Source organism: Agelaius tricolor, unplaced genomic scaffold (assembly GCF_023055355.1).
Source record: "Agelaius tricolor isolate 1412-34295 unplaced genomic scaffold, bAgeTri1.0.p SCAF_71, whole genome shotgun sequence".
NCBI classification, from domain to species: Eukaryota; Metazoa; Chordata; class Aves; order Passeriformes; family Icteridae; genus Agelaius; species Agelaius tricolor.
In genome coordinates, this window is record NW_027269331.1 from 667,541 (window position 1) to 693,898 (window position 26,358).

At 47.7% G+C, this 26,358-nt stretch overlaps 1 protein-coding gene and 2 long non-coding RNA genes across 4 annotated transcripts; 1 reads left to right on the top strand and 2 right to left on the bottom strand.

Annotated features, from left to right (window-relative positions):
- LOC139585276 (uncharacterized) lies at window positions 1-8,238 on the top strand. 2 transcript variants are annotated; one of them, XR_011677012.1, is made up of 4 exons: window positions 1-1,346; window positions 1,440-1,560; window positions 3,069-3,143; window positions 6,602-8,238. It is a non-coding gene; the product is annotated as an uncharacterized lncRNA (long non-coding RNA). The 2 variants fall into 2 exon arrangements; XR_011677013.1 differs by lacking the exon at window positions 6,602-8,238 and having other exon boundaries at window positions 1-434; window positions 1,167-1,346; window positions 3,069-3,601.
- On the bottom strand, window positions 3,027-8,513 carry LOC139585277 (uncharacterized). Its single transcript, XR_011677014.1, has 4 exons — window positions 8,362-8,513; window positions 7,917-8,040; window positions 5,990-6,018; window positions 3,027-3,156 (listed from the first exon to the last, which is right to left on the bottom strand). It is a non-coding gene; the product is annotated as an uncharacterized lncRNA (long non-coding RNA).
- Window positions 8,514-16,195: 7,682 nt separating this feature from the next.
- Window positions 16,196-18,579, bottom strand: LOC139585271 (claudin-8-like). Its single transcript, XM_071417894.1, has one exon. It carries the CDS (start codon window positions 17,174-17,176, stop codon window positions 16,514-16,516), a length of 663 nt encoding a protein of 220 aa, XP_071273995.1. The 5' UTR covers window positions 17,177-18,579; the 3' UTR covers window positions 16,196-16,513.
- Between the last annotated feature and the right edge of the window lie 7,779 nt (window positions 18,580-26,358).

Genomic DNA, 26,358 nt, shown 5'->3' on the forward strand with positions numbered 1-26,358 from the left:
GGAGGAAGGGAGGGTAAATAGAAGAGGTATAGGGAAACAGAAATATAAACGAAAAGGAATGCAGAAGAAAATATAGAAGAACAGAGATATAGGGCCCCGGCCGGCAGCAACCTCCCTCCCCGAACACCGAGGAGCAAATGGCTCCGCTGGGCCCTCCCCGCGCCTTAAATCCCGCAAGGCCCCGCCCCGCGCAGCCGCACTGGGGTCTCTCACACCTGTGCAGGCCCCGCCCCTCACACCTGTGCCGGCCCCGCCCCCGGGGCTCCGCCTCCCCCCCGCCCCCCTCCCGCCCATAAAACCCGGCGGATCCGCGTCTGTCCTGCTTTCTTCGGGGGCTGCTTGTCTCAGGATGCTGTGGGAGTGTCGGTCGGAGCACTGCGAGGAGATCCAGATCGGGGCTGTTGCTGGTGCTGCGTGGAGCCCAAGGTGCTCTGGTAAGACCAGGATTGGGGTCTGGGCCCGGGGATTTGAGTCCTGGTCCTGCCGGTGTCTGTTGTGTGAGGCGGGCAGAGTGTGGGTGCTGGGGCTGGATGACTGAGGCGGGATTGGGGCTGGGATCGGATCGGCATCGCAGCAGGTGGGAAGAGCCGCTCCGGGATGGGCGCTGGGACCGAGCCCGGCGCTGCCGCTCCTGCTCCGGCCGGCGCAGGGCTGGGGTCCCTCCGGGGCTCCGGGCAGCGGGGAGCCTGGGCTATGATGGTGCTGGGCCGCCAGGAAGACGGCGCTTCCCTGGAGTAGCCCCGGGATCGCGGCTGGAAACGGGTAGGGCAGGCGAATTGCCTGTGGCAACCCCAGGACCCTGGCGGACACGGCGCTGCCCCTCAGCTCCCGCGGGGACACCGAGCCCGGCCCCGGCAGCACCGCGGCCACCGCGCTCCCCTGTGTGAGCTACAGCACCCACATCCCCTTCTCTGTGTCCGCATCCCTGGGGAATCCCCACCAAACGACCGGGGCTGTAGCGCTGAGGCCGCTGCTCCTGCTGCGCTGTGCCCGGTGTGGGCCCGGAGGAGGCCAGAAGCCCCCGAAGGACTGGCAGCCCTCACGCCTTGGGATCTGCAGGAGGAGCTGTGCCTGCAGCGTGCCAAACACACGTCCTGGCATGGACACTGGGGTACCGGGACGGCGCTGGCGCAGACACGGCTAAAGCGCTGCCTGTGGCCCCTCAGCCAGGGGCTGCTCTGAACAGGCAGGTGGAGACACCTCAGCCCGGACAGATGCCACCGACAGCCCAGAAGGACCCCAAGGAGCAGCTGGCATTGCCTGGGATGGAGGCACGGACCGTTTGTAGGGGGCCTCAGACAGCAGTTCCCATTTCCGATCTCCCAGAGCTCCCACACAGCTGCCAGGTATGTCCTGGCTACCGCAAGTCCCTTCCCTCCTTTCCAGCCTGAGGCCATCGTCCCTCACAGCATTAAAGCCAGGGCCATCTTCCCTCACAGATATTGAATCCCAAGCAATATACCTTGGAGATGCCTTAAAATCAGAGGTTTGAGCAGGATGAAGTTTGGAACTTTCCAGGGAGCCAGCTGGAAGTGCAGAAGTGGTGGAAAACTTTCACAGGTGGGTCCCACTGGAGGTGTGCTGAAGGCAGGGATGTACATCCCTTTCCTGAGGGGAAAAACACGCAGAAGGCTTCTGCTAAGGCTCTGAAGGGAGCTGGGCTTCTGCAGGGAGAGGTGTGCTGCCTCAGCACAGGCTGGGAGTGCATCCAGCCACCACCTTGTCCTGCTTTAAAATATCAACTGGAGCCTGAGCTCCGGGGGAGGGGGGGTGAAATCATCTGGGTTCCAGGGAACTCTGTCAAGTGACCCCAGGGACATCAGTGGAGCTGGGGGATGAGGGTTTTAAATAGCATTTCTGTAGAATATAGACCTGTCCTTGTCCTGATCCCACTCAGCTTCCCTGGAACCTCTGCTGGCTCCTGACACAGCTGGTGTAACAGTGGTACCCCTGCATGGGAATTTCCACTCTGCATGAGCTGCTCTCAGGTTATTCCAGCAGAAATTCATCAGGGAATGTGGGGCTGTGGGTACAATTCATCTGAACTAGCAAAGCTGATACCAACCCCCAAATCCAGGCACCACATAGAGAACAATCTTTGTGCTGCCCTGTCAGCTAAAACCCCTGGGCTGGGAAATTTCAGCAGCCAAATACATGGAATAATCTAAATCCCAGCAGCCAGCGTTCCCCAGAGGGACAATCCCAGTCCGAGGGTGGCAGCTCGTGTGGTTCCCCTGCTGCTGGTGGGACAAATTCCCCTCAGGATGGGCGGGAGCTGGGAGTGGGGATGGGGCAGCGCCGCCGGGAGATGAGGCCGCTGCAATGGCGGCTGGATCGGCTGGGAACATTCCTGCCCTGCAGGAGCCGGGAGCCAGAGCAGATCCCTCCTGGCCAGGCTGGGGGCAGCCGCTGGGTCTGCTCTGGGGGAAACACCAAACACCCTGTCCCTGCCAGGAGCCCTGACCCTGCTTTCCCTCCCACTCCTGGGCAGGGTCAGGGCCGCCGTGAGGGGGTTCCGACCCAAAAACCCCACAGCCCACAGAGTGAACGTTCCCAACAGGGAAATGCAGTGTTGGAATAAAAAACCTGTTAAAAAGGCTATGACAACACTGTAGTGGGATTCCCAGGAACCTTCTGGTTTGCTCCTGGTTCTGTTTTTATGTATTTTTAGTCCCTCAATGGGCAGTTTGTAGGGTTTATTCTGGGACTCAGAGGTTGAACAGGGCTGGCTTTGGATTGGCCTTCACCTCTGGTCCCACTTGGGCCGAGCTGGGTGAACTCCTCACCTCAGCTTTTCCCTCCAGAATATCCCTCACTCGTTTCCCTGCAGGTGAGCTCGGGTTTTGCCCCAAACTGTCCTCTCCTCACCTGCCCTTGCCCTCCCAGTGCCCCTCCTGTTCCCCACAGGTGACACCAGGGAGGCCCCTCTGCCTTTCTCCTGCCCCTCTCCAGCCCCAGCTGCTCCTCTGCTCGCTCTCTCTGCCTTGTCCCACACAGCAGGGCACAAAAGGGGAAAGGTTCATTAATTTAATTAATTCTGCTATTAATTAATTAATTCCATTCCCCAGTGAGAAGAACAGGAACTCATAGCCACTGAGGCCTGACAGGTTCCTGCAGCGAGGGCTCAGCGCATGTCCACAGAGGTAAGTCCAGCATCTGAAAGAAAAAAAAACACAGCAGAAAAATGTGATTTATTTTGCTTCTAAGTTATTTCAGGTTCTTAGAGCCCAGCCAACGTTTGCTCTTGATTTTGGTTGGGTGAATGGTGAGCAGTGGGCACAGGTCATGCCATTCGTGGGAGCAGAAAAAGTAGATTGAGCTCACCTGATTTCAAGTTATTAAAAAAGATTTATAACTCTTTAAACACAACACCCTTTAATTACCAAAATGGTTCTTCCATGATTTTAACTGATTCTCAGTATGTTTTATAAAACTTAAAATAACACCTCCTCCTTAACAGACTCATAAAACATTAGACAAAAAGTTCTAATACCAGTCTCAGGCTTACACAAGAGTCCCTCCCCATAACCAAACAAAAAAATCAAACTAATGTACCAAAAGTGGACCTTATTAACATTAAAAATCCAACTCAACCATATCAAAAAAACCCCCAAATTTATTTCCTCCAAATACTCTTCAAATTCTAAATCAAAAACCCTTTAAAAAGTAACAAAAACCATAAAAAAATTCTTCAAATATCAAAAACCTGAACCTATAAGTAAATATTACTCAAAGCCCACAAAAATATAGAACAATCTAATCAATATCCTAAATACAAAAAAACCCCCACTATACAAATTAGTACCCTGCTAAATAGAACATCAATGAAAATCTTTTACCAAGAAACAGCTGCCAATAAATAAAACCACCATATAAAGATGTAGGTAGTAATAGTAACCCAACAATCTGGAGTTTCTCCAAAACACTTCAAAAACTTCAGTATTTATAAATAACAACCTTCAGTAACTCAAGTATAAATAAAATCAAACAAAATTAAATTTCACTACATTTAAGTCGAAATAGTCTTAAATTTCATTTTATCACTGTAATGTTCTATTCAAGTTAGGCTTATTATTCCTTACTATCAGAATTAATTATTACTATATTTAAATGTTATTTAATGAAACTTATCCTAAATTTTATTAAAAATCATTTATCTAAACTACAAAGTATATAGTTAATTTTCTTAAAAAAGTAAAACAACTCCAATTAAAACAACTAAAATTAAACTCTAACAAATACCTACTCATAAGTAAAATAAATACAGTTTATTACATCATCCATTTCATAAAAAATTCTATTCTTCATTACAATCTCTAGTTTTTGTCTTTTATAAATAGTACCAAAAAATAGCAATTACTCTTAATATCATACTATTTTAAGATTTTTATTCTATTTCCCCAATATATAAGTATTTTTTAAAAAGTTACCTTAACTTCTCCAAACACTCAGTACTCATATACTCATTATAGAAAATTATTAATTTTATAATAAACATTATTTAGAAAATATTATTATAATATTCACAACAGACTTTCACATACTTTACCATCTCTTTATATAATTACCAAAACCACACAGAATTTCAAAATCCGACTTTTTTATTCTCTAACCACTTGTACCTCTCTCAAACCAAGTTAACTCCCTAACTAATCTCTACACTAACTCTATAATTAACCTAATGTTATCTCATAATTTTAAATCTTTTTTGAAGTTAAAAAAATTAAACTTTATTAAGCCTATTAATCCAAACTCCAAACTGTTAATCTTATAACTTTCCTCAGTTATTATTACAAAAACCCTTCAATGAAAAATCCAACTACAACATGAATTTATTTTTCCAAGTTCCATACCAAGTCATCAATGTCTCCTACATTTCCTCCACCCTCACACTCTCAATATCCAAATCCAAACTGACAATCCTGTCTATAACCGCTTTCAAATCTTTAAAAAATAAGGTTACTATATTCAAAACATCTCCATTCTAAAAATACTTTAAAAACCCCAATTATTAAATAATTTAATTAATCTTTAATCCTAAAATTTTTACTCATAATTACCATTTTAAAAAACATTATATAAAAATGTATTAAGTAACATCCACAAATTAAAATTTAAACTATAATCAAACCCTAACTCTACCTAAATAAAATAATTAACAACAAACCCAAATATTTGCTACATCAAAAATAAAATTAAAATAATTTTAACTTTAACAATTTAACTTTTTCAATATAACAACTAAACCTATTTTAACAATTATGTAACCTCCCACTAATTTAAAATTTATCAACTGTTACAAACTCTAAAATAATATACAATCTTTTAATACTTAATAAATATATCATGTCACATGTTACTAACTATGTATATAATCTAAATAATTCCTCATTAATTTCATTTTTTCTTTACTGCATACATTATTTTGATCTAATATTTCTTCATACCTAGAACAAAAAATTATAATAATAACAACTTAAATAAGTATCTCACAAATCTCTAAGCAATTTTACAAACCAAAATGTATCAATAGTTTATTTCTCATATGAAAACATAAAGTTTACTTACATCTCAACAAGTACAAAAACCCAGGTAAATTTCAATAAAAAACACAAAACCAAATCACACAAAACCCACACTGACCACTCCACCACTAAAAACAATGTCAATTACACAATGTAAAATACAAATGTAAATTACACAAAAATTCCAACCTACACCTAACATCTTGTGTTACACCCACCAAAAACTATCAACTTTAGGTTTCTTTATAAATATAAAAATCAATAGTATAAAATTCTTATTAAATAATAACTTAAAAATATAAAATTCAATCAAATATGATGCCTCTATTTAGTTTATTTACTTTTAATTAGACAACTTTACCAATTAACCAACCTAAACCAAACAATTAAAAAACTTTAAAGTTTCAGGTTTAAATACTCTGTATTTATCTATCATTACTAAAAAAAATTCATTCTTTACTTACCTAATCAATGTACCAATTACAAATAATCCCTATAATGAAAAACAAGTGCATTATTAACTTTTAATATAAAAATTATTACCAATATAAAACATTAAAAAATCATTTATTCATCAATACTAATCAAAATGCAAAAATAATTTAAAACCTTGAAACTTAAACAAAAACCCACATCACTTTTTATGCCACCTATTACTTCAGCAACACTAAAACGGTGAAATAAATTAAAATATTATCTAAATAAGCAATCTAACACTACATCCTTTACATGAAATAACTTTTTAACAGATAGCAAAAGTATTAAACATGCAGTTTTACAAAACATAAATGTTTTTATTAACACAAACATAAATATAAAAAATTAATGAAATAGATTCTAGAAATTTATCTAATAACTCAAAATCTATTTATAAAAATATACAACTTTGAAAAATATCAAAAATAAGAATAAATAATAAAACTTAATGGAACGATTTATTTAATAAATCAAATTTAACACCATGATTATACATTTTAATTTTTATAATACTATTACTACTAATAATAACACCTTGTTTACATTAATATATGCAACCAATGCTTAACAAATCTATTAATAAAAATTTCTTAATACAGAGAGAGAGGGGAGATGTGGGAATTGGAAAACCAGGAACTTCCAGAGAAACCAAAAGATTGGATCTGCAGGTGGGAAGGAGTTTGGATTGATGTAGAAATGCAACACAGGGGCATTATCAGAAAAATAATCCATAAAATAATGATGTGTCTATGGTTGTAAGTGAGAAGCTGTAAAGGTGAGGTGGTGAAGGGTTTATGATGTGAGGCTGGGGTTGTGCAGAGCAAACCAAGAGTTCAGAATCATTACAGAAGCACCTGTGGGCAAGGGAGAAGCCATTGGACAGAAGTGCCCACGGTGCAGCAGAATTAAATAAAAGTGATGGGTTAGAAAAGCAAAATCACCCTGTGGCAGCTCTGTGGGTTAGAAAGTGACACATTGCCTTGTGACAAAGAACTGGGACTGCTCTTGAACTGTAGCAAACTGCAAACTGCTCACCCCTGTAAAGTGTGCTGGGCTCTGGGGCTGATCTGTACCTGAGCAATGAATCCTTCTCACCCAGAGCCAGTCCCTGGGGCTGATCTGTACCTGAGCAATGAATCCTTCCTGCCCCAGAGCCAGCCCCTGGGGCTGATCTGTACCTGAGCAATGAATCCTTCCTGCCCCAGAGCCAGCCCCTGGGGCTGATCTGTACCTGAGCAATGAATCCTTCCTGCCCCAGAGCCAGCCCCTGGGGCTGATCTGTACCTGAGCAATGAATCCTTCTCACCCAGAGCCAGTCCCTGGGGCTGATCTGTACCTGAGCAATGAATCCTCATGACCCAGAGCCAGTCCCATCCCTTGGTTGCTGACAGTGGTGGCTCTGGGCAGGGCTGTCTCTGTGTCTCCTCCAGCAGACAGGGCTGGGGCTATGTCACAGACATCTTTTATGGAAAATCCTTTCCTTGGGATTTTTCCTCCTGAGAAGCTGAGGGGCCTCAGGAACAAAATGTCAGCAATGGTTTTCTGCTGCTGTGGGATGCAGCAGGTGCATCTGGGATTGGGCTCATGGGGTTGTTTCTAATTAATGGCCAATCACAGCCAGCTGGCTCAGACTCTCTGTCCAAGCCCAAGCCTTTGTTATCATTCCTTCTTTTTCTATTCTTAGCCAGCCTTCTGATGAAATCCTTTCTTCTATGTTCTTAGTGTAGTTTTAATGTAATATACACCATAAAATAACAGATCATCCTTGTGAAAGATGGAGCCAGCTCCTCGTCCCGTCCCTCACCCTCAGGCCCCCGTGAGCACGGTCACAGGGCTGGGCTGGCAGCAATGGCATTCCCAGGCAGCAAATGCCAGCAGAGAGGAAAAGGGGAGCCCTGTGTCCCTCTGACTCACCCCACAGCCTGGGCAGGACCAGAGCCCTCCAGTGCAGACCCTGCTGCTGAGGCCTCTTGGCTTTGGCTGCTCAAACACCGAAGATTTGGGCAAAGATGGGAGGAGTTTGGTGACTTTTCCTGTCCTGAAAGAGAGGAGGAAAAGAAAATTAAGTCCAGTGTGGAAGTCCAAGGATCCAGTTTTCACACTTCTGCTCTGATTGCTCACTGTGGGGTTTTATCCATGAGAGGTGACACCAATTCAAACATCAAAGTGCCCTTCTCCAGCATTTTCATTCCTAACTATTTCAGACATTAAAATGAAACTCATTTTTCTTATTGCATTCTTTGCCTAATTCTAATAGAACTGTTTTTATCTCACATCTCACTTGTCAGTCCTTTACACTGGACTTTGTACAAAGGGCTGGTGTATCACAAGAGATCCCAAAGAGAAACCCCTCCAGAACCTGCCAGGGAAGGTTCCAAGGCACTCCAGAGCACAGCCAGCTGTTCCTGCCTTGCCAGGCCACACCATCCTGTCACATCCAGCTGGGCTGTGCAGGCCAGGCAGAGGCTGCCCTTCCCTCTGGGGATCACAGAGCACAGACATCCTGGGCAGCACCTGAAACAACAGGGGAAAGGCAAAATGGAAATGTTTACTGTCAGAAAAGGAGTGTCTAAATTCAGAACTTCTGGACAAATTCACTAACACCACTTTCACATGATAAACACAGGCCATGCCCATCCTTCCAGCCCAGGTGAAAACAGGAAGGAGAACTACAGGAAAAGCAGGAAGACAGAGTCCCTGATTGGGATACATTTCCCAAAGTCTCTTCTGCGTTGTACGCTCTTTGTGCTCTTTAAAAGAATGGATTGCTGCTAAAAAAATAACATTTTATCAGCCACAGCCAGGAGGTGAGCTACAGCTGCAGAGGCAGGCGTGGGGGAGAGCTGGAGAAGTGAAGGAACAGGCAATCCTGTCCAAAATAAATCTTGTTTAGCTTCATCAGTGCTGGGAACGAGGAAAACACGCTGTCCTGGATGCACCAAGGACACAATGGCCCTGGCTTGGTCATTGTCCTTTGCCCCTGAGCTTTGGCTTCACCCCCTCTCCAGAGGAGCAGGGAATTCCTGCAGGGAAAGGGGACTCAGGTCCCCCTCAGGGATGTGTCAGGAAAGGAGGGGAGCTCTTTGGAGTGGCTGACCAGTCAGAAGCTGTGCCAGGGGTAGCTGGGGCTGGAAATGCTCACTCAGGATTGCACACCTGGGGCTGCCAGGAAGCAGGGGCTGCACGTGTGCCCATTTCTGTGATGGGCCAGTCAGAAGTCATGTAACCCAGCAACTGCTCCTCTCTGCACCACTTAGAAATACATGAAAACCAGAAAAAACCAACCAAACCAACCAAACAACAACTGCAAGAGAGAGGGCTCCGTGCAGCATCACCTCAGTGTCCTGCTCAGCATGGGCAGAAGGAAGGAGGAAAGCTGTTCCTGCAGTACTGCCAGCTGTGCACCCAGCAGTCTGAGAGAGCCAGAACTGCCCTCAGCTGCAGCTCCCTCCTTGCTCTGAGGGTCCAGAGGCACCACACAGCCCAAAACTGGCAGCACTCACCCCCCTGCTAGCATGGACACCTTCACATTCCCTCTTTGGCCAGACAAACCCGGGATGGTTTCAGCACTCACCCCCCTGCTAGCACGGACACCTTCACATTCCCTCTTTGGCCAGACAAACCCGGGATGGTTTCAGCACTCACCCCCCTGCTAGCACGGGCACCTTCACATTCCCTCTTTGGCCAGACAAACCCGGGATGGTTTCAGCACTCACCCCCCTGCTAGCACGGACACCTTCACATTCCCTCTTTGGCCAGACAAACCCGGGATGGTTTCAGCACTCACCCCCCTGCTAGCACGGACACCTTCACATTCCCTCTTTGGCCAGACAAACCCGGGATGGTTTTGCTTTCCTGTCACACTTGGCAAATTCACTGACATTTATCCAGGCAGCAGACTCCCTGTGTGGCTCTGGGGTCAGATCCCCTTGGCACAAAAACCCGAGAGAAGATTGGAAGGAATCTGTTAAATCTTCCTCACACAAAGCACCAATTTATCAGATTATGCTCCTTTCTGACCCACAGATGGGGCAGCTGAGGGGCCTTTAAAAACTTTGATTCCATGTTCAGTCTCATGTGAAGGGTGAGACAATACAGATGTTATAATTCACACCATCACAATCAGAAGCCAACTATTTCCTAATTCCAATACACTCCAAGTGTTTCTTGGCCTGTCAGCTTTTGTCACACCATGCTGTAAATTCCTTAAAGCCAATCATCTAAAGCTACCCCTCCTGAATCTTATTACAATGCATCTTTCATGGTTCTATCTCTCCAAAGTACCCAGTCTAATTTACAAAGTCACCCTTTAAAACTTGTTTCTAGCTCCAGTTCTCTCTCAGCAATGTCTGTCCCATTCCGTGGCATTTCTAAGTCAGCGTTTCTTATCTCAAAATCTCCATACAGACACACACTGTGTGAGCCTTCTGTCAAACTCTGGACATTTCCTGCCCATCCATGTCCCTCAGCAGAGCTGCTCTCGGCCAGCACGGGGCTGTGAGTGCTGCCGCAGGGCACAGGCTCTGAGGAGCGCTGCGGCAGTGGCATCAAAGCCAGCAGAAGCCATTGCCGAGCAGACAGAGATCCTCACCTGCTCCGATGGCTGAGTCCCTGCGGCTCATCCCCACCGTGTCCCTGCTCCAGGGAGGATGCCCCGGGGCCACACGCTGCCCTGCCGGCAGGAGAGAAAGGGTTAATGAAGCTTTTTGGGCACATCCTGTCCCAGAGGGGTTTGACACAGGCACGGGAAGCTCTCACACGCAGATTGTCCTGAGCCGGAGCACTCCAGGGCATCCTTGAGACAGAGAGCAGGAAAAAGCCGCAGCTGCAGCTCTGATCCTGCTCCGTGCTCTCCCAGAGGGGCAGGAACCCCATTTCCTCCCGACCCCGGGAGCCCCAGGGAAAATCCCTTACTGGGCTGGCACTGGAGCTGCCGCTTTCCTGGCACTCTTGCCCCAGAGCCAGCGATTTCTGCGGGAGCAGGAGGTGTTGGTGCAGGTCAGAAGCTGCCCGTGCCTGGGGCATTCCCTTGGGGACACGAAGCTTCCCACGTGCATTCTGCAGCCCAATTTGTCATTTAGGCGCGTTTCAAGAGAGTTTAAATGGGAGTGAGGTGGCTTGGTGCCAGCACAGCGTCAGATACGGGGCATCAGGAGACTCACCGGACGACATTCCCTGCAGACTGTCCCCTCTCAGCACCACAGCTGCAGCATTCGCGTTCCTCACCGAGCTCTGTTTCCAGGACTCCCCTCAGGAAACTGGTGGCGCTTCCAGATGCAAATCCCCGAGGCACCACCGCTCCTTTCCCCCCGCGAACCCCCCTCCCTCCGTCCCTTCCTCCTTTTATAACCACGGCTCCACCCAGGATTCAAAGGGAGGCTCCCAGGTGCTTCCCGAGACCCAAATCATGCCAGGTGTTTCGGGAAAGAAACAGAAATAAGCTCGTCCCTTTTGGGGTAACAAATTATCTCTTCCCACATTCCCCCTTCTGTCTCCTGTTCCCTAAGGCAAAGCACCCGGATCAGGTGGCGGCCAGGGGGGAAGTGACTGCAGCCGCCCTTGGGCATTCCTGCTGCTCCCAGGGGGAAAAAACCGCCTGGGAATGTGCTTCTGGTCACAGTCATCAGCTGTGTGACGGGAGTCCCCGAAATAGAACTGAGCATCTGTGACAAATAAATGGGGGTGCTAAAGATGGAGTGATAGCAGAGGGAACCTTGTTCCTGCCAGTGACCCGTGGGAAGAAAGCAATTCCCAACCATCTTATGCTTGGGAAACAGGGAAAGGGAATTCTGTGTCCTCTCCTGCTTGGGATACACATCTTCACTGTCCTGCTGGAATAGCAATGATAACACAACTGGTTCTCCTGAAGCAGCAGTTCTTGTTCTCAGGAGCACATTTACAGGAGGAGACAGCTGTACCCTGACCAGGATTAGAGGGGCCCTGCTGCCAGCCAGCTGGAGGAGAAGGAGAATTGGATCTCCTGGGCTGTGTGGGTCCATGGCCTGGCATGTCTGACCCACAGAGGGACAGCTGTGGTGCACACTGGCCCTCGGCGTCCCCTGATGCCACCAAGGGGCGTGGGAGTGGGTCCCATTTCCATTTCTGGGCTCACAGGAGGACCCCAGCAGCTGCAGGGAATTACCTGGGAAGGAGTGGCACAAACAGCCCGTGGTGGCTGGCCCAGAGGCTCTGCAGCCCCAGCACAGACCAGCTCAGCAGTGAGTGCTGCAGAGACCCAAAGGACAGCGCTGGGCTTTTGGCATTGCTGCTGCACAGACAGGAGCCATCAGAGAGCTGAGTGCCCTGCCTGGTCCCTCGGATCAGCCTCTGCTGTGGGACTGCTGAGGGCTGAACAACAGCAGGTACCAATCCCCACAGCAGGCCTGCACCATCAGCAACTCCTCATCATAACACAAACTGGCTCTAGAACAGCCCAACAAAGGCAAAGTGCTTTGGTTTCTTTCCTCCCCTCAATTAAACCAAAATAAAGCCCTAAATAAGACTTGTCTCAGCTTGTGTCTGTGATTCCCATTCCCAGGAGATGATTTGGGAACTGGGGAGCCAAGGGGGGGTCAGCAAGGCCTGTTCAGCCCTATAGGGCCAGTGCCTGAGTCCAGTGGACATTTGGGATTATTTTCAAACCAACACAGGTTATTTAAAGTAATTTACGTCCCTACTCGGGTTACTTTAGGTAATTTGAGGTCAAAATCGACGTTACTCCAGGTCATAGGGGTCATTTGAGGTCACAATTGGGGTTACTCCAGGTCACAGGGGTCATTTGAGGTCATTTGACTATTTTTAAATTTATTTTATAATTTAGTTTATTTTCCTTTAAATCTTTCCTTGACTTAGTTTGGGATGACTTGACCAGGAAGCCCAGTGCACAGCGACTCTGTCTGTGGCCTCTGGTGTCCTTAACATGCAGCCAGGACAGCAGGACAGCAGCCAGGACAGCTGGACACGAGTGGCCATCCCACACTCGGGTCAGGGTCTGCAGAGCCCTGCAGATTTGGATTTCTCAGCTGGAAGAGAGGGCTGGGAGAGCTGGCCTCTCAGTGGGCAGGGAGCTCAGGGATTCAGGGGCTGGCAGAGCTGCCAGGGTCTGCTTTACTCCCTGGATTTCCTTGCAGGCAGCAGACAGAGGCAGGAGGGGCTGGTCCAAGCGTTCAAACGTTGTTAAAAGGGTTAAGGCAGTGACAACCAGGGTTGGTAGGGCCACAGTGAGATGAGGAGGGACTGGGAGGAACAAGGAGTGCTATGAACAGTCTGTACGAACAGTTTGGGGGTGTCAATGTGTCCTGCAACCACCAAACATCAAAGCAAATAAACCAGCAGGATATTACAGCAGAGATTTACTAATATTTAACAATATTACTACATTTATTAATCTATAACAAAATAACAATATTTACCCGGCTCTTTGCCAGCAGCGCAGGGAGGCTGAGGGCTGTGCCTGGGCTGTGAGCACAGAGCCCCAGGGCAGCTTCACCCCTGCAGGAGAGCAGAGCTGCAGCCCACAGGAACCCGAGCCAAGGTTTTACAAGTGACATTCCCCGGGCCAGGCCTTCCCTGCCACAGCAAAGTGCAGCCAGGAGGGATTATTCCCACCCCTGGAGCACAGAGGGACTCCTTCCCAAAAAGCCTTTGCTCTTGCTCCTGAGCATCCTCGCCTCACCTGTCTCATGGAAGGACATTCAGCCACCCAGAGAAGCTCCAGGAATCCCCCTGGACACTCGGGGTCACTGGATGTGGGCTCTGGCTGGGTATACCCCAGCAGGAGCAGCCCTGGGCATGGGGATGTGTCCCAGCTCCTCCACCAGCCAAACTTTTCCTGTTCCCCTCAGGAAACTCATCCACAGCAGCAGGTCAGTTGCAAGGTCCAGCTTCTTCTCCCTGGTCCCAGAGTCAGTTCAGAGCATCTGACCAGGGCAAAGGAGGAGGAAAATCTCTTGTCCCTTAGCAGGCACACATGCACCCCTTCAGTGCCAAATGCCTTCCCTGCACACAGACATAAAACACCTGCTGATCCTCTGAGAGGGATTTTCCCCACCAGAATCCACAATGTGGGAACTCCAGCTCTGCTCAGCAGCAGGAGGCAACCCCCAGTTCCCTGTCCTGCAGATCAGCTCCACCTGAGACAGCTGTTCCTGCAGCAAACTCAGAAATGTTAGTGCCACACACTCTGAAACTCTGTACTCCTGTGAGCCTGAAACACCCCACACATCACCAGAAATTTCCACTTGTACCACTCAATCCCAGACATTGGCCAGCAGCAGCCCAGCCTGGCTCTGCCCTTGCAATCAGGGCTGCATTCCAAGCCCACACAGGAGCACGGGGCTGTCTGAGCTCCCCTTTTGATCAGCTGGAAAAAGACAGAAATGGGGAATATGCAGTCATCGGGAGCTAATGCCAGACATGAAAAGCTCAGGTTTGCTTTGAAATGGATGTTAAATGCTCAAATAAAGCAGTTTTATCTTTGTGCTCTTTGCAAATAAAGTTGCCAGTGCAAATGGCACACCCAGTTCCAGTTTGGTTCCTAGATGAGCCCACTGATAGTGGAAGCACTCGGCATCCTCTAATTAATGTTACAGAAAACTGTACTTAATTACTTCTTAAGCACTTACATCTGCATAAAGTTGCATTACACTGAATACATCATCATTTAAATCCATTACCTACACATAAATATGTATCAGATTTGCATTGCAAATGTCTTCATCTTCTGCTTTGTTAATCACAAATGTCATATCTAAATTACTCCAAAATGTGCAATTCTGGCTTACTCACCAAATAGTTCCATATTAAACAAAATGAAAATCACAACAAAGAAAAGAAAAATCACAATAAAATAGGAGGTGGGGTTCCTCAGGGTGGAGGAAATTATTACCAAAGTCACCAGGATGACTCCACTGAAATCAGCTGTCAGTGACAGCTGCCCTGACAGACTTCATAGAGACAATAGGAAAAAAAAATATTGTGTAGTGCTAGAAAAACCTATTTACAAGTGCTTCCTTCAATTTCCATCTAGGATTAGTAAGTGCTGATTTGACTGCTCGAGTGATGAGCTGGAGACATTAAACCAGTTTTGTGGGGCCTGGAAAATTCCCCGTGCAGGATCTGAGCTGGTTGCCTTCAATGCAAATGCTCCTGAGTTAATCCATGTAATGAATTTCTGTGGAGCACGGCGCTGTCTCATCTCAGTTCATCTGAAGGCAAGTTAATAAAAGGCTCCTTTAATTAAATGCAGCTTTCCATGTTCCCTTTCAAATGGAGCAGCCAAATGAATGCACAGAGACATTGCTCTCCTCAGCCCAAACAGCCATTACAGATTTTCTCAGCAGCCACAGGCACAGCAAAGGGTCAGCCTGAGCCCTGTGCCATGAAATTGTCCCTTGAATGCTCAAATCCATCACTGCTGGGTGAAAAACCAGGAAAACCCTGCTGAGCTGGGCCTTCCTTGGGCACTTACCATGGAAGTCAAATGCAGGCTCCAAGGCTTTCAGCTGGGAATACTGGAATTCCAAACCATGCAAATGCTGTTGGATCCTGCAGGACAGACAGACAGACAGACAGACAGGACCAGGCTGCATTCCCAAGGCAGCCTGGCAAGCCCAGAGCAGCTGGAGCAAGGTCAGGGCTTGGCTTGTTGGGCGTGCTGGGAGCAGCTCTGTGCTCTGAGGGGCAGGTGGGGACTGCCCGTGCTTTCCCTGGCTGGGAATTGCACTCTGCATGAGCACAGGGCTTCCTGAGCAGGGCCTGTGCTGAGTTTTACAGAGCAGGTGCTGCCTGCAGAGCACGAGGGGTGGCAAGCAGCAGGGAAGGCAAAACTGGGGGGAAATGGTTAAAAATCCGTTCCATGAGCCACGTTCCGTGCCCTGCAGAGGAGATGAGGAGGATGCACCAGCTCCACGAGCATCATAGGGATCCATGGGCAGTCCCAGAGGCCTCTGCTGGGGTAGCACAAACATCTCTGTGCCAGGACTGGAAGCTGGAGGCTTCTCTGTTCCCTGAGCTGTGCTGCCAGCTCCAGGCCTGTCCCAGGGCATTCCTCAGGGACACTCCACTCCGCAGGGAAATGCCCTGCTCCCTTTGCCCCTCAGGGAGGGGTACTGCACAGCAGCTCCTTCCCTGCAGCCCAGCACAGGCTGCTCACCTTCCCTGAGAGCCTCCTGACTGCTGCTGCCATTCCTCATTCCCAAAGGGAGGGAGGCTGTGCTCTGACCAAGCACCTGTGTGAGAACAGCTCCTGCCAGGCATCACAGAGCAGAGATCCAAGCCAGCAGCAAACAGCAGAGCAACAGCATCACTCCTCTGGAGGCAAATTAAGAAGTCAACCAGCACATGCCGAGCAGGGAGATCACAGGATGCCCCTGGACCCCTGGCAGTGCCCAAGGCCAGGCTGGACGGGGCTAGGAGCATCCTGGGACGGTGGAAGGTGTCCCTGCCATGGCAGGGGCTGGGATGGATGATCCTCAGGGTCCTGTGGAGCCCAGCGTCCCCGTGGGCAGCAGCTACACGTAGGCATGGATGCACAGGGCCGGCGCTCCCGCCCGGGGCAGCGCTGCCCGCGCCGCCAGCCAGGGGTGGCTGTGGCTGCCAGCCGTGCCGGCCCGGGCCCAGACGTGGCAGTACATGGCTCCTGCAGCCAGCAGCAGGGCACTGCTGGCCCAGCCCACGTAGAGGGCAGCCCCCAGCTCCCGTTTCAGGGGCACGGGCACCGCGGGGTCGTAGAAGTCGCGGACGATGGCGCCCCCGGTCCAGGACACCGGCAGCAGCACCAGGCCGCCCGTCAGCAGGAAGGCCACCCCCGCTGCCAGGATGAAGGTGCTGACGGCCTGGGGCCCCTCCTTGCTGGGCTGGCTGTACTTGACCCCCACGATGGCCACGAGGAAGGCCACGATGGCCAGCAGCACGGCCAGGCACATGAGGGCGCGCAGGGCCTCGAGCGGCGGCGGCAGCGCCAGCACCGAGTCGTAGAGCTTGCACTGCAGCCTGAGGCCCAGCTGGCTGATGCAGTCCATCCACAGCCCCTCCCAGATGCTCTCAAACACCACCAGGTTGGCCTCCACGTGGGCAGACACCCTCCACTGGGGCATGGCCGTGGCCGCCAGCGTGCCCAGCATGCCCACGCCGCCGAACACCAGCCCGGCGATCTGCAGCACGCAGCAGGACATGCTGCCCAGAGATGATCCTCCAGCTGCCCCAAAAAGGTTCCAGCTGCCCCAGAGATGCTGCTCCTGCTGCCAAAGTCACCTGCTCACACCAGCCATGCACTCTGGAAAGCTCCAATGGAATCTGCAGGACGGGCAATGCCTTCTCCAGCGTTTCCTGGTGCAGCAGGTCGGGTTCCTGGGGAGAGGCTGGCTCCAGCCCGGAGCTCCAAGAGGTGGAAATCCATTCCTGAGTGCTCCAAGGCCCTGCTATTTATTGGCTTTAAATCCCCCTTGAGTGCAGCCCATCCAGCCGGGCAGGTTTGCAGCCAATGGCAGCCTGGGAGAGGTGGGGCAGGGCTGGTTTCACTGCTGCTCACAGGCTGCCTGAAGTGCTGCTGTAATTAGGCAAGTGGCAGGGATTCAATTAAAGGTGCCTCATTGCAGGGCCAACAATTTCTTAACTGCAAGATTGCAGCTCTGTTGAAATCCAGCACAGGAGGCCTGAACTTCCTCCTGCTGGAATATTGTTTGAAATGGGTCATTACAGTTGTTCTTACAACAAAAGCTCAACTTGAGGCTTGAGTGGGGCTCATTTCCTAAGTGCTGATTGCTATTTGCTTCCCCATCAGGCCAACAGGTACTTGGTGCAGCCCTTTAATGCAGATTTCTCGTTTTGATCAAGCACAAAAGCCTAATCAGGATCTTAGGCAGGTACAGGAAAGTCAAGTATTCCAGCCAACATCAAAGCCTCGCTCTTCCAAAATTCTTTCAAAATTCACCAGGGCAACAAAGCCAAGAGGAGGCTGAGCTTCAGAGCTGCTGCTTTGGATGCAGGAGCCGAGGCACAGCTGGGGGACAATCCCCCATGAGAACCAGGAGGAGAACGTTGTCATCGTGTGGTCTCAGTGACACTGGGGGTGCTCTGGTGCGCTGAGGATGGGCAGGGCACAGATCCAGAGTCCCTCCCAGATCCCTGCAAGCCTGGGCAAACACCCCTGGCAGAGGCTGCTCTGCCTCAGGCAGCCCAGGAGATGCTGCTGCACCCACCCGGGCTGCTTTCTCTCCCACCCTGAGGTTTCTGCCTGATTTGATCTGCTATTATTTACAGATATGTAAGAAAGGCAATTTTTCTATCAGTAGAATTATGTCTGAAGTATGCTTTTGCATATATTTTTTTATGTGGCTTTTATATTTAGGTGCTAAGTGCCATTTTGTATTCACTGCATTAATCCTGTACAAAACTGCGGATCACACTCTTAGTGGCCTTAATGATTTGGTGTAAACTGTTGACACTTGGAGTTGTCTGACCTCTGAATTTCATAGAATTAATATTATTCTATTAAGAATTATTCTATTCTTAATGGAATAATATTAAGTATCAATATTAATTGATACTTAGTGTAAGTTTTCTAATACATATCAATATAGCAATATAGCAGTATATTGCTAAATACTGATATATATTGATATATATATATATATATATATATATCAGTATATCAATATAGCAGTATTGAGACAAGGCTGGATGGTGACAGCTCACAGCTGGTGGAGAAGCTGATGTGCTGCTGCTGCTTTCTCCAGCTCTTTGAACCAGCTAAAAAAAAATACAAGTTAAAAAATAAACTTATAATTTGGCCCACCAAAGCCCTGGAAGTGCTGTGGAAGAAGGAAATATTCTGGTTTTTTTTTTTGCTTGTGTGGAAACATCAGGCATTGCCTGTGATGGCATTAATTTAATTACAGCTTTAGGTGCCTGCACAACATGCTGAAAGCCACAGCTAAAGCCATGAAAAGGAAACTGTCCACCCAAACCAGCCACAGCCCAGCTGCTTCTTGGAAGGAAGGAAGTGTCAGGTAATGCAAATTAATTCAGTAGAATGTCCCATTTCCACGTGGAAAATGCTCCCAAGGGATGTGGGCAGTTCAGCTTCGAGTGCACAGCCAGGAACGTGGCGAGGAAAGAATGTGCTCAGCTGAGGGGTGAAACACAGAAACGAACCCATCCCCAGGGTTGTGCTGCAGGGAGAGGAGTTCCTCAGGCAGAGGAGGAGAGGAAGAGCCCCGTGATGCAGGAACTGGGGGCACTTTGCCCCCTGCCACAAGGAGGAGATGGAATCAGGGGCCAGAGGTGGGTCTGAAGGAAGCTCCTGTCCCTGGCAGGACCCTGCTCCTCACAGGAGCACTGCACACAGCCCTGAGCTGCTCTCCTTGAGCACGGCCTCCAGCATCTCCCTGGACCTCTGAATTCCCCACACTGCTTTGGGGATTCCTTATTTTAACTACACAACCAGAAATCAATTCATGATGGGAAATCTCTCTTAAAACCAGCGTTTAAATGTAATTTTTTTTTTTTTTAGGCAGGAGAACCCTTTGTGTGCAAGGTTTCCAGGCAGGCAGCCCCTGGGGCAGAGCACAGCTGGAGCACAACCCATGCCTCATGCCCTGCATCCATATCCATTCCCCTGGCTGCCTGATCCAGCAGGGCTGCTGGAAATGATTGACCTGGGATGCTCTGGGAGGGGCAGAAACGCAGGGAATCACCAGGGCACGGCTGCAGAGAGGATGAAAACTGCTCAGGAAAACGGGATTAAAGTGCAGCAATACACCCAGGGAGTGCCCCATGGCTGGGTGGGGCCCCTTTGCAGCAGCAATTGGAGCCTTTGGTGGGTGAGACACAGCAGCAGGAGAGGGGACACTGCTGTGGGACCAGGGGACACCCAGGGGACACCCAGGGGACACCCAGGGGACACTGCTGTGGGACCAGGGGACACCCAGGGGACACCCAGGGGACACTGCTGTGAGAAGCTGAGGGGAGGGAGGCAGCAGAGGGAAAGCCCCAAATGGAACCTGCAGGCGAATTTCAGGAGCTTAGAAAGAGTTTTGCGGCTTTCAGAAGTTTACAGGAGACAGGCTGGGATAAAACCCCACAACTCTGTGAGTATCTGGGACCTGGGAAAGCTCCTGATCCTCCCCCAAATGCCAGGGTGGGCACTGCAGACCCCAGGGATTTAGGGTCAGGTGGGAGGAATTCGGGGGAAATCCCTGTGCACCCTCCCTGTGCTGTGCTGTTTGAAAGCTTCCCTGCCTCAGGAGGACAAGAGCAGCTCTTATCCAAAATGTGCCTGCAGAGAGGAGAGAGGCAGCTCTGAGGGAGCACACAGCCCTTCCAGCTCCTCTCTCCCTGCTTTACATCAAGTTTCTGGGGATTATTTTTTCATTTCCACAAATTCCTGATGTATTACCTTAAATATTGTGCCTAGCCATGGTGCCAGCAGATTGGGCAAGGTAACCAAAAACTTCTAATTTTGTTCCACAAAGCAATATTAAGATTTTACAGACAGCTGCAAGAACAAGTGAGGTTCATTGTTCCTACTAACTCACAGTGCACTTAACTCCTTAAAAAGAACTGACAGAGCACTGCAAGCATGAGAGAGTGAATTTCATCTTGGCAAGAAATATCTCCATACACAGACTGTCAAAAAATAATAGGCAGAATAGAACAAAAGAACTGGAATAAGGCTGATCTTTGAGAGGAGGAGGGGGGTCATCTTCACTTGAGAGAAGTATTTTCTGCCTTGACTTACCTTCTGCCCAGTTTCTCAGCAGGGCAAAAATCACAGGAAAAGCGATATATATGAATTAAATATCTATTCCCCACCCCATGGGCACGGAGAGCCTCACAGCAGCAGGCTGGGAGCTCTTGGGCACAATGGTTCAGGGCTGGCAAGGCTGTCACCCTCGGCCTTCCCAGCCATGAACCCAAACCAGCCTCAGGCTGGCCACAGAGAGGTGCCAGGAGATGGCTGAAATAATTGTTGTGTTCAAAAATGCTTGAAAAACAAAACCGGAGCAAGATGCTTTTGTCCCCAGCTCAGGACATCCAGATAACATGGTTCAATCACATCCTCGTTTTTATCAGCTGGGACCTGATCCAAGGCCATTGCCAGTGAGGTGGCAGTGCCTGGAGCAGCCAGGGAGAGCAGCTCCTCTGATCCTGTTATCCTGCACTAATTACACTGGGCACCTCAGGGATGCACACCTGGATCAGGCTCAGCAACTCCTCAGGAAGTAAATGGGAAGCAAAATAAAATTCAGCACGGGTGTAGCAAAAGATAAGTTCAGGTTTTGTTTGGTGTCAAAAGTTGATTAAATCTAATCTATTTGGGCCTTATTAAAGCACCTGGCATGGCAGTGGGGAGGAACAGAGACACTGGAGGGATGGCAGAGAGCAACAAGAATGTAAAATGCAGGCAGAAGCTAAAAAAACCCCAAAACAACAACAGGCTGTACTGGGGGGAGAACTGCCACATTCCTATTTCCAGGATTTCTGGATTTCTGCTGCTGTTGGAGGCAAGGATTTCCCTGGGGTCCCACCCTCCTCTCCTGAGGAGTCCAGCAGCAAAGGAGGAAGTGCAAAGGGAATCCACTTTAGACACCCCTCTGGGGGATGTTCTGGCCCTGGCTGAGCCCCACAGCCCGGGTAACGGGGTGCAGGGAACCCCACACACCCTGGAAGGGCTCTCCTGGCTCTGGGAATCCCTTTCCTGGGCTGTGGTCACCTGGGGCAGCGCGGCTTCCCTGAGATGCCCTGTTCAGCTCTCCCCTGGAATGCTCTGGGCAGCTTCCCTGGGGAAAGGGAAAGCTGGAAAGGGAGAGGAGAAGCAGCCACAAGCAGCCTGAAGGGGCAAACTGATGTAAGGGGGGAGACAGAGGGGAAAGGACCTGAGCAGGAGAGGCTGCAGAAGTCAGGTGTTAGCAGGGAAGGATTCCTGGGCAGGAAATCATGGAGCAGCCTCAGCTGCAGGGAGGAGATGGAGCCCAAGCTTCCTGCTAACCCTTCCTGCATCCATGGCACCAGGAAAGGCTCCAGTTCCATGGGATGCAATGCCCAGAGAGCAGAGTGGGACAGGGCAGAGCCCCTTGGATCAGCTCCCCTGCTCATTCCCCAAATCCCTTCTCTTGTCCCCAAGCAGGAAAGAAGGGATTCACATCATCAACCTCCCATGAAACATTCAAACCCATCATCAGTCAAACTCCAGAACAGGAATGTTGTGCTCCATCACACACCACAAACTGAATTATGCTCCCAGTTCAGTCAATGGCAGGGTTCCATTGATTTCTGTGGGTCTGCAGTTACACTTTATTAATTGGTTGCAAAATCCTATTAAAATATTGCTGCTATTGATTGGTTTGGATCATTCATTGAACAAATTTGCCTGGAATTACTCATTTTTTACTAGGCTTTGTTTCTTTACATCATTGCTTATCATGGCAACACGACCTTAATGGGAATAATGTAATTTAGCCTGTTTTAGTGGGAACTGTGAGCAAATACTGTGGTTGTTTGTGTTCCTTATGCCTATAAATTGTGCTGGTGTATGTGAGTGGGTCTCAGCAAAAATCTTGGGCTGATTGTACAAAAGATCCCTGTATAAAAAACATACATATTTTTAAAATTATATGTGTTTTAAAAAATAAATAAATAATAATTTAAAATCTATATATATATATACATACCACAAGAGTTCTGTGGCAAGCATCCTGTGTTTGTGGTGAGTCTGGAAGAGAAATGCTGTGAGCCACGAGTTTGCTGCCTCTAAAACAAGGTTGTGAATGAGTTTGACCTAAATGGGCTGCAAATTAACTTTCCCTGAAAGGAGGATAATTAGGATGTGCATAGAGGGCTGTGTTTATTCTCTGAAATAAGGGATATTTTTTCATGTATTTCAGCTTACCTTCCTCTGCTGGATAAACTCTCCAGGCAACCCTCCATTAAGCCTACAGTAAATCAATCCCTGAGTGAATGCTTTTCTTTTAAACCATTATTATCTTGTCTTTATTCGCTGTTATCCCTTCTTTCCCAGGCAGAAAAAAGACCCAAAACCCCTCAGCTGCTTAACTCAGCTCCTCATTGCAACAGGGCAGGATTTCAGTGTGATCTCAGGCCCTTCATTACTGCTTGTCACACAGAATGCACCCCAAGGCAGGAGCTGAGCCTCACCACACAAAAGCTGCTCCAAAATAACCACTCAAGTTACTGCCAAAATAACACAAGGTTATTTTAGTACCAAAATAACCCAAATTACTGCCAAAGTAACACAAGTTTACTCTCAAAATAACCCAAGTTATTATCAAAATAACCCAAGCTGCTATCAAAATAACCAAGGCACTACCAAAATAACACAAGGCACTATCAAAATAACCAAAGTACTTCCAAAATAACCCAGGGTATTTTAAAAATAACAGAAGTTACTACCAAAATAACCAAAGTTACTATCAAAATAGCACAAGGTACTACCAAAATAACCCAAGGCAAAATAAACCAAGTTACTATCAAAATAACACAAGGCACCACCAAAATAACCCAAATTATTATCAAAATAACCAAAATACTACCAAAATAACACAAGGTACTACCAAAATAACCCAAGGCAGTATCAAAATAACCCAAGTTACTATCAAAATAACCCAAATTAGTATCAAAATAACCCAAGTAGGTATCAAAATAACCCAAGTAGGTATCAAAATAACCCAAGGCACTACCAAAATAACCAAAGTACTTCCAAAAGAACCCAATTCACTCTCAAAATAAGCCAAGGCACTACAAAATAACCCAAGTTAATACCAAAATAACCCAAATTAGTCTCAAAATAATTTTGTTTTGTTTAGGAAAACAAAACAAAACCCTTTAGATTTATGGCAAGAAGGTGAACTGCCCATTGAAGTGTTCTTGTCTTTCTTTTCTGCTTTCCTGGAAAATAGGAAAAGGTGAAGATAATTGTGAAAACCAGAACAACAGAAACCAGGAGTAAAAATCTAAGGGGAAAAAAAAAAAAAAAAAACAAACACAGGGAACAGTAGATCCTTTTTACAAATTCTTCTAGCTATGAATGGATGCATGAAATATTCAGCCCAATCTCTGATTGTGCCCTAGCATGGGAAATAAAAACCCAGGCATAAACCAGGATACTTCTGCGACCAAATTGAATCCATATGTTCAGAGAAAACCTAATTTGTTACACAGTAAAAAAACAATTTAGGCTATAACTAGCTGGATATTGAAACCCAAGCCTGCTGCTATTCATCTGAACTTTCTTTTTCCCCTTGCCATTTACATCTCTTCAGAAGCAGAAAGCAAATGCACAGGTGCTGAATGTGCCAGCTCACTGGCACACCAGGGACAGAAAAGGGATAAAAGTCCCATTTTCAGGGAATGTTTTGTGCTGCCCAGGTGTGTTTCTGTGTGCAAAACCATGGTTTGATTATATAATATATAATATATATATTATATATATATATATTATATATATAATATATAATAACAATATATTATATAGTATATATAATAAATAATAATATATAAATAAATAATATAATATATAATAATATATAATATATAAATAATTATATTATATATATAATATATTATTATATATTATATATACGATATATTTATATATTTATATATTTATTATATTATATATTTATAATATTATATAGATATAATATATAGATATATATATAATATAATAGATAGGAGGGGAGGCAAAGATTCTAGAAATCTTTCCACATTCAGCTTGTCTGTCATATCCAGTGCCTTACCCAACCTCTGCTGCTGGCTCTGCCCACAAAAACATGGAAAACAGGGAAAATGGGAAAGCAGGGGGCCTCTCCTGCTGCTTCTGGCCCCTGGAGCCCTGGCTTGTCCCTTTGGGTTTTCTGCAGCAGTCACTGCTGGGTGCCTGGGCACAGGACTTCAGGAAAACCGAGTGGGGAACTCTCCTGGATAACCAAATTCCCGGAATCCCAGAGGAATTCAGGTCAGAAGGAGCCCCTGAACATCATCTCACCCACCCCACGCTGGGAGCTGCGCCCTTCAAAATCACTGGGAACCCAGTCCAGGCCCATCCCCAGCATCAAAAATGTCCCCAGGGCTTCCCAGAGGGTGAAATTCTGCTTCCCCCAAGGAGGGTTTGGGGGAGAGCCTGGAAATGCACAGCATTTCCCTGCTGGAATGGATTTGGCAGGGTCAACACAGTGAAAAAAAATGGAATTATCATTGCAGCCCCCTGGCTGCCGCTGAAGCAGCAAAGGAAAAGCTCCCAGCCCAGCAGAACAAACAAACACACACTTCAATAATGCATCAGCAGGCAAACACCAGCGGGGCACAAACAGCAGGGCTGGTTTCTCCCTGGGACCGATGCAGCTCCAATTTACAGGACACAGAAAATAATTAGCTGAGCAAATATCATTTAACCATGTTATTGATTAATTTACAAAAGCATTAAGCTTCCACAGAAATTCGCGGTCAGATTGTGTCTGCATCGGGGATTCAGTGTTTGTGCATTCTTGGAAGGATTAAATTAAAGTGCCTTATCTTGCTCAAAACCACTTTTGAAAGGAAATGTGGGGAAATCTTATTTGATGTTATGAATTGCATCTGCTTGTTTATAATTAAAACACAGGAAAGGGGCAAGGCAGGAATCTCATTAGTTGTTCTTCTCTGCATTCAGACATGTCATTTCATCATGGGGAAATATCAAAATGCCTGTGAGTAGCTAATCACAGCTCACTGTCAGCCACAGGATCCTACTGGTGTGGCAGGAAACAAATAGGTGCAGGCATAATTTCACCTTTCCTTTTTTCCCCATTCCCACTGTGGCAAGGAATTAATACCCCTGAAGTCAGTTTCCAACTTTTCTGTGCACCCTGGGTGTTTTCCTGCTTGGAGCTCTGCCCTCCTCCCCTTGCTCCTCTCCAGAGAGGGTGAGAGCTGCAGGAACTTTTATTCTGGGTATTTGCACCTAAAAAAGTCCTAAAAATATGGGCCTGAAACCCTTTCCAGGCTTGGAACAGGGACACAGCTCCAAAATGGGGTTTCTGTAGTGGCCAAAGAGCTTCAGAGGCTCAGCTTTCCTGGGCTCAGAGGGAGCTGAGCCCTCAGATGGATGTTGCCCGAGCTGATTTGATTAAAAGTTTCCCATCTCTGCACAAACCCTATCATTTGTGGCTCCAGCCCACTGGAGGTTGCACCACCACCATGTCACCTTTCATTTTCTCCTCTCCCAGGTCCCCAGGCTTTTGTGTGCAGCATTCCTGCCATTCCTGCTGCAGTGGAGGGCTGCCCAGCCGGCTGGCAGCACTTCCAGCACTTATCTTCATTAAAGACAAAAAACCACTGGCTTGGTTTTACCCCAGGG